Source organism: Gracilinanus agilis, chromosome 4, assembly GCF_016433145.1.
Source record: "Gracilinanus agilis isolate LMUSP501 chromosome 4, AgileGrace, whole genome shotgun sequence".
NCBI lineage: Eukaryota > Metazoa > Chordata > Mammalia > Didelphimorphia > Didelphidae > Gracilinanus > Gracilinanus agilis.
Window position 1 is genome coordinate 515,397,615 of NC_058133.1, and position 15,116 is coordinate 515,412,730.

A 15,116-nucleotide genomic window follows, 5' to 3' on the forward strand; every position below is an offset into this window, starting at 1 on the left:
TCTGTTTTTCCCCTGTAATGGAACCATCTTCCTTTGTGTCTTCAGAACTCCATTCTTGTTCACTTCCCATCCCTCCTGAGATTCCACCACCGATTCTCCCTATACTTTCTCTGAAACCTTTTGGAGATAGATGTCTGATCAGGGATGAAGTAAGAGCATCCATCACACTTGGACAGAGGGGAGCCTTTGAACATTTGTATTTCTCTTCTTTGGAGGATGTATGCATTCCTCTTTGAGAAGATGGAGGCCATCTTCTTAGCCCATGAACTTGTTGACCTATTATTTACCCCTCCTTGAAGGGGAAGATGATTTAATTGGCACAGGCTGCTGTCCATGGAAGCCACTCTTTTAATGGACCCTGTAAAAGGGAATCCTTAGGATCATCAAAGAAAGAATCACTTGGCAGAGTTCAGAACATAGCTGGGAGTTAGAGGAAAGGGAGAGGGTCTTCCATGCAGCACCACATAGGCAAGGCAGAGACAAATAGCCCATCACCAGATCATAATGGAAACCCTTTGAGTATGATAAAACCTGCCAGAACTGGGTCTCCATCAGCATAACCTTCCCCAAACCAGGGTCACACACTGTCTAAAGATCATCCTCATTAAACATAGTGAGAGGCTCACCATCTGGCCACTTGGGCAATGGCAGCCCATGGAACAAAGAAAAATAAGAAGCAGCCTCATTCCTGTGGTGACTTTAATTTTCCTCTTAAAATTCTGGAATGGTCAGTTGTGGCAGGGACCTTAGAGATCTTCTAGTCTGACCCCTTCATTTCAGGCCCAGGGATGTTAGAGATTTATTATTTATTGATGTTCTTGCAGGAAAAATACAAGCTAGAGACAAATCATCTGTTGGAAGAATTATTTTGATCAGCATTTCTGATCTCTGTTGCCACCATGAAAAACCATCCTATGGAATAAGATCTCATTGAAGATAAGAGGGTGTGGGTGACAGCTGTGGAATTATCTAGTGAGACTGAGTGGGGTGAAATGGCAAAGTCACCTCACTCCCCTCCATAGAGAGCACGGAGGATCCCTATTGCTTCCTAGATCACTGGCAAACTTTTGGGCATTTAAGGCCCTTTATTCTCTGGCTTCAATGTCCCTCTCCAAGATTATTTCCCCTTAACCAACCTTACATCCTAGCAAAATTGGCATATTGAACACATCAGAATAGATACTCTTTCTTCTTTTTGCCTTTTTCCAGGGTGTCTTCTGTGCCTGGAATTCTCTCCCTCCTCACTCCTGGTCTGAGAATTCTTCTAAGTGTAGCTCAAGGGCCACATCCTCCATGAAGCTTTCCCAAATTCTCCAGTTTCTAGTAATTACTTGGTATTTCCTCTGTAGTCTTGTTTTGTTTTGTTTTGTTTAGATAGAGAGATGTGGTTTCCTTCAATGGAATGTCAGCTCCTTGAGGGCAAGGTCTGTTTTCTTTTTTTATCTTTGTGTCCCCAGTGTCTGGCACTTGGAAGGTACTGAATGCATCCTATTGATTGGTGAAAAGGACTAAAATATCCCCTAAAGATGACAGAGAAAGGCACCCCACCCCCTCTGGGAAAGTTTGAAGACTGGGTCCCTTGCCCCTTACTACTCACTGGGGCATCTGTGCTTACCTGGAATGCGTGTGATTTATCAGAAGGGGAATATTTTCCCTCACAGAGTTCAGAATTCTCTGTTATCCACAACAAATACATTCATGTGTAAAAATAGTATTTAAAAGTGCCTCCCCCGCATCATTGCATCCCATTTTTGGACCTTGGGTGACCATTTATTTTGACTATAATTTTTGACCCTAATTCTGGCTGTGTGTTTAAGTAACTGGAGAAAAGAAGTGACCACCATTCCTTAGGTTGGGATAGCGACACTATTTTGCCCCCTTCATCCTCATTAGGTGATCTCAGGAATGAAGGGACTTGGGATTTCTGAAATGATTACTTGTGAATAGTCTGCCTCCTAAAAGAATTCTTTACCATCCATTGTAGAAGATTCCTGTGAAGGCCATGCCCCTGGAGGAAGCCGTGAAGTTGATCCAGATTGCCGAGAGAGCCCGCCAAGGGCGCCTGAGAGCCATCTTCATGAGGCAGATCTATCAGCAAGATTTTAGGGAAAAACAAGCCCGACTTCATGGGGAGAAAATCCAGGACGTGGCCGTGGCTGCCATCCGAATTCAGAAGGTACCAGGCTAGTTGTTTGCCATTGAGGGGAGCAGAGACTGAACTGGGCCAGCTCTAAACTCATGGGGTGGGAAGGAGAGTGTCTGGGTCACTCTGTGATTAGGAATGACTTGGGCCAAATACTCAAGGCTGGCACACCCTTTCCCCTCCTGTGCCATCTGGGACGTAATTCCAAGCAAGACTTAACCACTCACTCACGGGGGAAATGGCCAACCGCTTCTATGAACAGATACGAACGAGCGCACCTCGGAGGCATTTCCCTCCAATTTCTTGAGTAGATATTGATGCTGCTTGGCTACTATTAGCTAAGCTTTCATGGGAGAAGAGGACATATTTGCTAAATAAATTGGGGACAAATCCTGAGATTTGATGGAGTGAGTATTAAAGACTGCACAAGTTAAGAATTTTGAAAATAACCTTAGCGAGATCAGGGACTCCTTTTTTTTTTTTTTTTTGGAAGGGGCAAGGAAACCTGCATCTGGCATTTGCTGGTCTAGAAATTTCTAGTGAAAGCCAGCATGGTGTCATGGACAAGGCAATGGGATTGGAGCCACAAAGACCCAGACTCAAGGCCCACCTTGGACACATGTCACATTCTCTCAGCCATAGTTTCTTAATTTCCTCATCTGTATAAATTGAGGGAACTTGATGTGATGTCTTTCAAGGTTGCTTCCTACCCCTACATATGTAATGCTAAGACCTGGAGGCTGGTTTCCCAGCAAATCCCCTCTCCCAGCCTCTACGGGATGCTTTGAGGAAGTCTTAGAAAAGTTCTAGGATGTCTGTCATGCAGCCAGGGTGTATGTATCAGAAGGGGGACTTTCTACTTCATTGTAACATCTGGAGCCACTAGGCTACTCTGTTTTTTCTTAGAAATTATTTTTTCAAACATCAGAACTCCATATTCCTTCTCTTCCCAGATCAAGGTTTCCCTCATTTCATTACCATTACCAAAGGGAAGGAACTCTAGAGAGCTTGGTGGGAGACTTTCCCTCATGCCAACAGACTCTTCCTTCAGAGGGATTATTTTTCTAACTAAATCAAAGAAAGTTCAGCTAATGGAGGACAGTGGGTTGGGCCATGTGACTATGAAATCAGTTCTAAGGTGCCATGTTCCTCTGTTGAAAAGTTCTACCTTCAAGGACCAGGAGCAAATGTCCTGACTTTGTGATGGGTGTGGAACCACTATTCCTGGGGATAGAGGTGGGCGGGAGGGGTGCTGATGTAGTCTGGGTATCCTTTTCTATTTTAACAAGCCCACTGATCTAAAACTTTCTGTTTAAATACAGCTCTGGCGTGCATTCTACCAGTTTAGGAAAACCATAAAGGAAAAGGAAGAAGAAATGATATTTCTCGGAATGGTGAGTCTTTAGGAAAAAGGTAGAATTTTTGCCTGGCTCAGTCATTTCTCGCTGTCTCCCTCTTCTCCCTTCCTCTCCCTATTTCTGTCTCCATCTCTCTTATTTGACGGGAAATCATTAAAATCTTCATTTTAGACAGGATTTTTTAGGTCTGGGGTGGGGATTTTATGATCAAAGAAGTGAACACCAAAATGACCAGCAGTGGGCAACTATGGAATGGCCTCTAGTAATGAGTGGCTGGTTACAGTGCTTGTTTCTGGTCCCCAGCAGCCCATTGCTCCCTGGAATTCTCCCCCACTTCTGGAATTCTCTTCCTCTTCAGTTCCGGTTGTTGAAATCCTCAGTTTTTTCTAAGGCTCATCTTAGGGACTTTTTCCTATTTGATACTTTGCGTGATTCCTGAGTGTGTTCTGTTTCCCTTTGGCACATTTTATATTTACTTTCGATGGTTTTATTTGCATTTCTGTGCCAATTTTGCCCATCACAGCATGATATTTTTCCTTGTCTGTCCCTTTCTGTCCCCTCCCACATTCATTGCACTAGTTCAGACCCTGGTTTGGTTGCTGCTGGTTCCTGGCTCCCACCCATCAATGCCTGAGAACTGCAGATTTTTCACTCCCTTGGAGCCTCCTTGCCTGAGCTCTTCATTTCTTCTGCCCACAACATAGAGCGCTACAGGCTGTAGGGCCTCTGGGAGGAGAGTCTCTAGTCTCCACTGGCAGGTTTCCATCTTCTTTTGCCATGATCACACTGGCTTTTCTAGCACAACTTCTTGCTTTCCTATCACCCATAGTTTTTTGGCTATTGGGGGCAGGGGTATTGATCCTGGGTCCAATGAAAGCAATTATTCTAATCCCTCTTTGGATTTCTAGGTCGTTATTCAGTGCCATGTTATTTTCAGATGTTTGCTAAAGCATGTGTGTGAGAGCCGAGCTCCTCTGAGACCTTCACAGGACTCTATAGTGGGAAATCTTCTCTGACTTTGTCAGGAGACCCCTCAGCTCCCAGCCCTCACTGTTCTCCCATGGCAGAACATCGGCAGTCCTCTGAATAGAGAGGGAATACTCCATCCTTCCCAGAGAAGCACTCAGAGGGTTAGCAGTGTGCTAGTTCTCTCCTACCTGCAGGGCTTACTTTCCCTGGCCACCTAGCAGCATGTCCTCCTGGTCTAATGCCAGCCCTGAGGGCAGGTCCCAGACCATGGTCAGTAGCAGCCACTGAGAGAACCTGGGAAAGGGTTCAATTCACTTCATCAGACAGAGGGAAAGGTCTGAGCCAAAGCCCAATGGGGGAAACACCTAAGGATCCTTCAGGAATATTAAATCCACCCCGACTCCAGTTTGGAGCAAAGAATTCATACAGGGAAGGAAGGCTAGGAAGTGAGGCTGAGACTGGATCCTGAAGCATCTGAAAGTCAGTCAGGGAAGATTATTAAACTCTTACGTTGTGCCAGATACTATGCTAAGGGCTGGAGATACACGGGAAAATCCTGTCCCTGTCTTCAAGAAGCTTATATTTTAACGAAGGAGATGATGTAGAAATAACTAGGAACATACATATATACAAGATAAGGAGAAAATAATGAGAGGAGACTAGAGGAGTTAGGAAAGGCCTTCTTCAGTGTACAGGCTTCAAATTGATTCCTGAAGGAAGCCAGGGATGATAAGACTGAGGGGAAGTGGCAGGGAATTCTACATAGAGTTAACAGCCAGGACCAAGGCATGAGGACAGGGTATGTAGCCCTGTGTTAGAGGAATGGCAAATGGGCCTGCACTGGATTATAAAGGAAGGGGGGTGGTAAAGAAGCCCTGAGAAATGAGGGTCTGTGGCCAGACAGAGAAGAGACACTGTATTATGAGTCTGTCCCAGGGTCAGAGATCAAAGACCAGCCTGCCATTTTTTACATCAGGAAACTGGAGCCCAGAGAGGCTGTGACCCATCCAAGGTCATACAAGTAATTATGTGACTGAGAAAGGACATAAGGTGAGGTTAGATTTAAAAGGCAACCACACTTCTCATTAGGTGAGACAATTGACCGATTTTACATAGGTACAAGAGTAAAGCAAGACAAAGGATTTCTGCCCTCAAGGAGCTTACATTCTAATAAAAGGGAGCTGAGGGCTAAGAGCCTGGGTTCCCAATAAGCTCAGGCTTGGAGCTGTCCAAGGTGTGGGTAGGTATGGAGAGAAGGGACAGAAATGAAGAAGATGGTTGATGGTTGGAGTGGAGGCAGGGTGCTGAGAAGAGGTCCCAAAGACCTTCTTTTGTAGGACAGGGATTTTGGGGGGCGTGGTGGCAGAGGTGTAGTTGAATGAATATGGCCAGAGATTGAGATGGTATTCACAGAGGCTGTCCTACTGCCATCTGCTGACTTCTTTTATTTATACCTTTTCTTTCTTATGGTTACATACAGGGTTGGTATGGATATTCCATAATCAGCATACGTCTTTTCTTGGAGATAGTGAACAAGTCATACACCAACCTTTTACCAACAACCTTGTTACTAACAACTTTGTTACTAACAACTTTTCAAGGTGTGTTTACTTGTCTCCTTGGCTGTGGGGTGGAGAAAGCAGTCTAGTCAGTGGAATGGGACGTACCAACTTTTGAGGCATTCATCGTCCATTGTTAACTATCAAATTAGGGAGGGGGAAAACTTGACATGTTTTTGCAGGCACCTGTGTATCTAAGTTAGGGTTTTAAAATCTTTAACATTAACTCACTATTTGCCGGTTTGTTATAGGGAAACTCTAGGGGAATTTCTGTATTATTACATTTAAAGGTAAGGCTTTTCGTAGGAGTTTGTAGGGGGCTTGTAAGGGTTCTAGTAATAGCCTATAGTGTTCTTCTGTGTTTCCCTGGGACTTAGTGGGGATATTAATTACTAAGTAGGGGGTGTTGGTAAGAAAAGAGTCATACAGGGAGGCCTGGGTCGGAATCCATCCTCTTGTAAATCTTGCCTTGCAGATTTCAGGTTACACAAGAGACCTTGCCATCCAATGTGAACTTGATAGCCCTTGGCATGGAAGGGATCCATGAGAGGTCACATTTGGGCTGCCAGGTCAATTAACTGTAAGCTAAGTAGGCAAAGCCCAGAGATCATCAGATAAGGCATAGACCTCGATCCATAGCATGGCTACACATAGGATGTATTGCCTGTCATTCCTGCCATACTGGCCTCAGTCCCCATATGTCTGCGTTGGCCCTAGCTGTGCCCCCTGCTTAATGTGCCATTTCTCCTCCCCTCTGCCTCCTGGCTTCCTTTAAGACCTTCTTCAGGAGGCCTTTCTAAGCCCTTTCCTCTAGCCGGCTACTTCTGCCTTCCCCCTTCCCTCCAAGAACCTTCCAGCTCCCTGGTACATATCTTGAACATAGAACTACTTTCAGGTTGCCATTGGAATCTGAGCCCTTTGAAGTCAAGGGCTGATATTGCCTCCCCTCGTATCCCATGTGCTTAGCAGCATCTTGCCTGGCATGTAAGAAGAGCTTAAAATGCTTCATGACTGATTTATAGATTAACTTCAAAAAAACACATGTTGGGAACTGGAAAAACTTAAGAAAAGTACCCACCCTGAAAAAGTAGATGGTTCAATAGATAGAGACTGGGCCTGGAGTCAGGGAGACTCATCTTCCTGAGTTCAAATCTGGCCTCAGACACTTTCCAGCTGTGTGACCCCAAGCAAATCACTTAACTTGCCTCAGTTTCCTTACCTTTCAAATGACGATAATAATGACTCCCAGGGTTGTTGTGAGGAACAAATGAGATAATAGAGCACTAGACTTGCTTATTTATTTATTTTTACTCTTGCCATCTGTCTTGGAATCAAAACTAAGTTTTTTTTAATTTGAAAACTTTTATTTAATTGATTTAGAATATTTTTTCCATGGTTATATGATTCATGTTCTTTCCCTGTCCTCCTCCCACCCTCTCCCATAGCCGATGCACAATTCCACTGGGTTTTACATGTGCCATTGATCAAGACCTATTTCCATATTATTTTTTTTCTATTTCCATATTATTGATATTTGCACTAGGATAATCAATTAGAGTCTACATCCCTAATCATATCCCCATCAACCCATGTGATCAAGCAACAGTTGTTTTTCCTCTGTGTTTCTGCTCCCACAGTTCTTCCTCTGGATGTGGATAGCTTCTTTCTCATAAGTCCCTCAGAAATGTCCTGGATCATTGCATTGCTGCTAGTAGAGAAGTTCATTACATTTGATTGCAATACTAAGTATTGATAAGGGCTAAGTTAAGTGACTTGCCCAGGGTCACACATCTAGGAAGCATCCAAGGCCAGATTTATACCCATGACTTCCCATCTCTCTGCCTAGACTTGCTTTTAAAGGTTGTTTTGTGGAAATGCCCCAACAATCTTATGAAGTATTAAATGTCTGGAAGGGCTAAGGTCTGGCCAAACATATAAAGAAGTTCTATAAAGTTTCAGATAAATACATTTGTGACCCATTACTCCATAAATGGGTTTTGATGTATTAAGGGAACTACATTCTATTCTCTGAAATCTCTCCTGGTGCCACAGTCAGAAGAAAGGTCCCAGGGTTGGCCGCTGTTCTTGCTCAGCTAATGTGGTTTCCCTCCCTTCCTTTACTATTCATATCTGCCTCTTACCTCTATTTTCTCCTGTATTCTGATACTTTAAAAAATTGCTTAGGTGTGTGTGTGTGTGTGTGTGTGTGTGTGTGTGTGTGTGTGTGTGTGTGTGTTTGTCTCACCAGTAAGATGACAATCTCCTGGAGGGGAATAGTCCTGCTCTTGTATTTCCCCAGGCCTCATAGTCAGACATGGTAAGAGTCCATCACTTCCCATTGGCTGAGTTGAATAGAATAAATGCAGTTGTTTTGTATTTTCCATCTGTATGGGATATGGGGGTGAATTTCAAACATTTTCATTTCCCGCGAGAGAGCCCAATTCACTCAGCAGTTTCATTTGCAAGTATCAAGGCATAAAACACAACTAAAAAAAATAGCATTTGTCCCTTGGAAGAGACATCCGAATAGAGAGATAATTGATGAATTTTCCCATCCCTCTTCTCATGGCTGCCATTTGCTGATAAATGGACCTTTTTTGGGTTGGTGTCTATTTTTTTAGCTATATCTTATCCATTTCTGTCCATTCTAGAATAATAGTGATACTGAGCAGCAGAGGTAAACACCTATTGAAGGGCTCTTCCTTTCAAAGGAAAAACAAAGGCGAAAATGATTTCTGTTTGAATCAAGCAGTTAAAACTCATTTTTCATCTTTTGGGGGAGGAGGGGTTCTTGAAGCAGGAAAAATACAAAGAAATCCCCTTGCCAGCCATTTGGTGCTTTTTGCAGGAAACGAGGCCATAACTTTAGGTTAGTTATTTTTTATTCTTCTGTCTTAGCTTTATGGTTTTCTTTCACTCTCAAACGCCCCCATGCCTGCCTTTCTTTCTGGCCTCCGAGGACAACAAACTAAGCAGTCAGCTATGAGCCTTGATATATGTGCAAGGTGCCACAGGTCATATCCCTTTCATGTACAGTCATGCCAGCCCTCCAGAAATGACCAGAGATCTTTGTGTGTGTACCTGATGAATTTGCTTTCCCAGGATTCTAAGACTTACGTGAACTGGAAGGACTCCTCCACCATCACTGTAGGGAATTGCAAAATATCTTTTTGATCCCAGCCTTTCGGGGGACGCTTGTGTAAGAGTCCATAGCAGAGCCCCACATTTATTCTGTAGAGCTCTTTAATTCTGAATTAAAACCTCGGCCATATTTGAGTTTTCAAGTGGTTTGAATTCTCCAATGCTTAGGGGAATCCAAGAATTCCTTCCTTCTCCGGCTACTTCTGCTATCAGTACATGACTGAAGGGCTTACATTTGTTTTCTGGGGAGTCTCTTTGTTTTCTTTTGAGCCGAGTCTGAAAATCTATGTCCCAGCATTTCAGAATCTCATGGTTTCCTTGAGGGGAGGCCCCGTGAGTCTACTGCATGTGCGTTTCTTCAGCTCAAATAAATCATGGTGTCCGAGACTTAGTCAACTTTCAAAACAAAGTAAATCTGACCCCCAAAGCATACATCATTTCACTGAAGCCTTGATCAGCATCTCCTGCCCCCTCCTATTTCCAGGCTTCCCTTTGATCTAAGTCGTTCATAAATATGCCAAGACTTTCTGGTGGCAGTCGTCTACCTTTGGAGCAGGAGCCCGTCTCTTCCTTCCCAATGGATTGGGTGTCCTGAAAGAAGCTAAGAGAGGGGAGGCAAAGCTTTGGATCTTTGTTCTTTTCTTGCTTCTCCCAGTGTGAAAAGGCACCTTTTATACTTGGTTAATTTTGTGAAAGATAATTCAGCATACGGGTAGGTTCTCAAAGGCAAATAGGCCGATCCTGATTGGCAAAGTCCACCATGCCAGAGTGACACAAGCTGTACTTCCATAAACTCTACCATCTTCTCGCCAACCAATCTACCATCCTGTGGCTAACTCTGTGCCCTCCTAAGCTTCATTGCTTTCCCTCTCTAGAGCAATAATAAAATCAATATTGCTACGGCTCTTAGAAAAAAGTATGTCTGTCGACTTCCTGTGGCTCCACTCACCATCCCCGAAGCATTCCAAAAACCCAAGTGGTCCGTCCCTGCCTGGCATATCCCTTTGATGCCTCTCCCATTAGGAAGTGAGCTCTCCGAGAAACAGGTGCCTCCACTTCTGTATATGTTTCAGGGTGCTTGCTAAATCCTGCTTTGTTCATTTCCTCGTCCCGAATCCCCAATATCTGCCACCTTGGAAAAGAATTTCTTCATGAATTAGCCTCGGCAGAGCAAAATTTACCCATGATCGCTAACCTCCAACAAGGACTCTCTCATCTCTATTTTGTGCCATGAAAATTCTTTGAGAAATACAGTTGTGAAGACGCACCTATGATATCAGGAAAGACATAAAAGAGGGGCCAATATTTTGGCCAAAGATATTCTCCCCAGTCATAGAGGAATGCCGTACAGAGTCCAGAGAGAGGAGTAATTCCCTTGGAGGAAAGATCGCATTTTCGAATGTCATCGTACAGAATGTTTCAAGCTCTAGAATTTCATAGGGTTTCTTCAGTGAATTCCACGGCTGCTCGACAGTATTTTGCCCAATAATCTATAGGAAGAAAGCCAAGTGGATGAAATATGATTATAGTATATGTGCCTGGCTGACCGTCTCCCTTTTATGCCTAATTCTTAGCCTTTAACTAAGGGACATTAAAATGTACCATGGATACTCCTTCTAGCCGTGACCTCCCAAAGTCTTAGCTTCCTTAAAGCCCATGACTGACCCTATTCCACAATTGCCATTCCTTGGGATGACCACACCCCAAATCTGACCATTACCAACAAGCATCCCACTTCCTTATTCAAAAACTCTGGACATTCTTTGGTTCTACCACAATCCTCTATCATTCCATCTCTCCTCATCCCTCCCAAGCCTATTCTTTGCCCTTGTCATGATCTCCAATCCCCTCATCCCTCAATGTTTTCTCATACCATTAACCCGACTCTAACTTCACTTTTCTCCCTTCTTCGGAGTGACCCTATAGTTGGGCATTTTAACTCTCTGCTAAGCTTCCTCTGCTCTCAGATCCATTGCACTTGTTCTATTGATGATCATCCTTTTTTCAACCCTATACATAGATCATTCTCGCTGTCGGCCTTTTCTTTTCATGTACTCCTGAATGAAGCTGGAAAAAATCATATAACCATGCAAACTAGGTATATTAGAAATTCATGGCATCCGACTTCAGCTGCTTCCTCATTGCAGCAGGAAAGTCCCTGTATTCCTCCTTAATTGCTTCTCTATTTCACTCCTTATAGAAGCTGCCTTGAACTTTCTCTTTTTTATTCAAGCCTCCTCTTCTTCCTCCTCCTCTTCTCTCTATTCCCATTTTTTCTCAGTGGGGACTCCCCATTGAACCCAAACTCCCTCTTTTCCCCTTCTCTTCATCCCAGAACCCCTTGACATCATTTGCTACTCTCTCTTCCTTCCTAGTCTCTAAGAGGTAGGAAAGCCTTCTCCTTGCCAAGACTAACCCCTCTTCATGTGTACTTTCCCCCTTTACTTCCTGTCTTCTCCAACAGATTGTGCCTTTATTTCATTGCCTCTCCTATGAATCTTCAGTCTCCCCCATCTACTCTTCCTTCCCTACCGCTTTCAACCACGTCTAAATGTTCCCCATCCTTAATAACCTTTACCTGACTCTGTCGTCCCATCTCCAACATTCAACTGCAATATCTTTTTCCAAAGTTACCATTAACCTTTTAATAGCCAAATAGGATGAGCAGTCCTCATTCTTCCCAACCATCTGCTGCATTTGCCAGCTTGCTCACCTTTTGGGTCCTCTCTCCTCTCTAGAATAGGACTTGGGTTTTCGACTTTCTTCTTGTGCCCAATGTTTAGCCTAGTGCCTGGCACATAGTAGGTATTTAATAAATGCTAGTTACTGGCACATAGTAGGTATTTAATAAATGCTAGTTACTTGACTAACTGATGGGTTGGTTCCTCTATGGAGAATTTGTGAGCATGGACAAGAGCTCTGCAGGCAAAGAATAAATTGTTGTCTGAACTGTTGGAAGGGAGTCCCCATGTCGGTAAGAACATTCATGTTTGTGCCCATGGACCCATAATCTCACCAATCTCACCTTCTCTGGGAACAGTTGCAACTTCTCCATGTCTCCTCATTCAGCATATTAAATGTCCATGCCTTCCCCTAAATGCTCCACAGAGAATCCACCCAACATGCCAGCTTTCTTTTTTTGTAGAGGCAATATGTGATCATGAGAAGAGCTCTAGAGCTGCAAGGAGGAGAGACCTGGGGACAAACCCCCCCTCTAATGTGGCTAAATGTTTGATCCTGAGCAGGTCACTTGACTTCTGAGTCTTAGTTTATTTACATATAAAATGGGGATAATAGCATCCATCATACCTTCTTCCCAGGGTTTTCGTAAAATCTGATGAGATCATGTGTGTGAGAGTTGGAAATTGTAAAGCATAACAGAATCATAACTTTCTGGCCTGGGAGCCATTTGTTGGCAAAATGCTCCAGCTGATTTCACATCCAACGGGCATCGTTGCTGCCATTTAAGCCACCTGCAATTTGGGTTCTTCTTAGTGATGTTCTATGAGTCATAGCCATGTGTACATGGATACCTCACACCAAGCTGAAATTTGAAGCTTCATTTTCTGGACTAATAATAATAAAATCATATTTTGATCATTTAATCACATATAGAATACTAGCCAGGAGGAGCTGAGTTTGAATCCTGCCTCTGGCACTTAGTAGCTGTGTGACCTGAGCGAATCATTCAACCTTTCCCAACCTTGGGTTCCTAGTTTCCCTATCTGTAAAATTAGAATTATAACACCTGCTTCACCTGACACTTATGAGCGTGAAATTAGACAACCCGTAAAATACTTTGCACATTTTAGAACTGTATGAATATTAGTTATTATATACACACAATTTTAAAAATTCTCCTTTCTACTAACAGGTTCATATAGACGAGTAGATATAATTATATTCATGTTTTATATATATATATATATGCACATATATATATAAATATATAAATATCAACCAATTAGAAAAGATATTCTTCCTATTGATATCTATATTTATTGAGAGAGAGAGGGAGAGAGAAAGAGAGCAACAGAGAGAAGGATAATAAAGAGGAAGAAAACATGAAAGAAAAGAAAGCAAAAAAAGAGATGGAAAGAGGGAGAGAGAGACAAAGACAGAGACTGACAGAGAGAGATAGCAAGGGGGAGAAGGAAGAGGGGGAAGAAAGAGATGGGGGAGAGAAGGAGGGAGGGAAGGAGGGAAGGAGGAAGAGAGAGAGAGAGAGAGAGAGAGAGAGAGAGAGAGAGAGAGAGAGAATATGAGAATTTACTTTCCTCTTGATATTTGGATATGTTTCTCTAATTAATCAAGGTCCTTTTCAATTTGACTGTGATGATCAACAGATCTGGGTCCTGGCAGATGTCTCTCTAGATGGCTCATCATTGCCGTGACACATTAGCCATAATAAAACCGTCCCTAAGATCCAAGCATTTTTCTAGATTTGGTGTTTTTTCCTGATGTATTGCTGATGAAGGTATTCTGGGATTCTCTTAAAGTGCTCTTTTCCCATCGTTTCCTTTGGCTACATCATGCTAATGCCTAAATCCTTAGCCTTTTCCAGTCAGATCATATAGAAGGCTGGCAGGCTGCCCAGGGGCACATGTTTAGGAATGGCCTGGAAATCTATATAATATGACATCACTGCCCATAAAATACCTCTCGTCCTCCCTACCAAACATGGCTTGCACCTTCGCCATAGTTCCTCGACAGAGAGCTTTCGAGGCATGCTGAATGCAAAGCATTTCTCAAAACACGTCGCCGTTATTTTATTTGGCAGCATCAAGGGAGCAGATCACGTAAGGCGACCCGCTTCACGAATGTCGTTCATTTCCTCCCGCGGATCCCTTCGCCTTTCATCCGACACTGTCAATATGGAATCATGAAACCCCAAACTTGTAGCCTAGTAAGACGTCGTAGAGTCCTTTATTCAGTCTGAAACTGCCAGCCTGATATTCCCTTCAGGGTGGATTCTCACAGGAACAGGGAACAAGTCCAAGCTTTGGGGTCTCCAACTTACAAGCTAGTCCTAAAACTTAGGGTTCATCAGATCCCAGCAGGCCACAAACTTGGGGCCTCTAGATTCCATGTTGGCACACATACTGGACATCGTGGGCTTTAGATGTTGTTCTGAACGTTTGTGCTAGGATGCATTTGGTCCGAAGGAGTGCCAGGGAAGGGGAGACGCACTGATGGTTATGGAAGTGTCCCACCAAAACCCGAAATCCAGAGAAAACCCTTACTTTGAGGTCTTTCAGTGAAGACGGCGAAGGGGCTTTTCAAAACAACTTGCCCGGATTTCTACGTGAACGGCGAGGCCGTTCCCTTCCAGATGCCAGGAGTGCCAGTAGCTGACTTCTAGGTCTGCAGGGTTTGGAACATACTGGGTTGGATCCTAGCAATAAGCCTGTGGGCGAAGTGCAACCCTCAATTTGCGGCTGAGAAAACTGAGTCTTGGGCTTGTGGAGCCTTGCAAATAAGTGTTAGAAGCAACAGGAGATCAGGAGTCGAGCCCCGTATCCCTGACGTCGCCCTGCCTCTTGTCACGTCCCCTTTGGGGAATCATCAGAAGAGACAGTTTATGAGTCACCCAAGAGGATGGAGACACTAAACAATAACTCTAGTCCAACTATCAATAATACGGAATTGGGTCTTGATCCATGATACATGTAAAACTCAATGGAATTGTGGGATGGCTAAAGGGGTTAGGAGGACTTCGGGGAGGGAAAGAGCATGAAACATGGAACTATGGGAAAATATTCAAAATAAAAATTAAAAAAAATTTTTAAAAAAGAGTCGCCCAAGAAAACCAATTGCATTCCTTTAAAGGGACCTTCTTGTCCTCCCCAACCCTCTGCCCCACACCCCCCAATGACCCCATCCACCTGCTTGTTCCCTGAAGGTCCAGGAATCCATTCCATCCTCAGAGGGGAGCTTGAGCAGGAT

The 15,116-nt window shown here is 43.7% G+C and overlaps 1 protein-coding gene across 1 annotated transcript in view; it reads left to right on the plus strand.

The window, feature by feature from the left end:
• Positions 1-15,116, plus strand: part of IQCA1 (IQ motif containing with AAA domain 1) — a 266,158-nt gene that overhangs the window by 58,083 nt on the left and 192,959 nt on the right. Inside the window, exons 7-8 of the mRNA XM_044675690.1 lie at positions 1,985-2,176; positions 3,466-3,537. Coding sequence (XP_044531625.1) covers positions 1,985-2,176; positions 3,466-3,537 — 264 coding nt within the window. The remainder of the gene's footprint in view (positions 1-1,984; positions 2,177-3,465; positions 3,538-15,116) is intronic.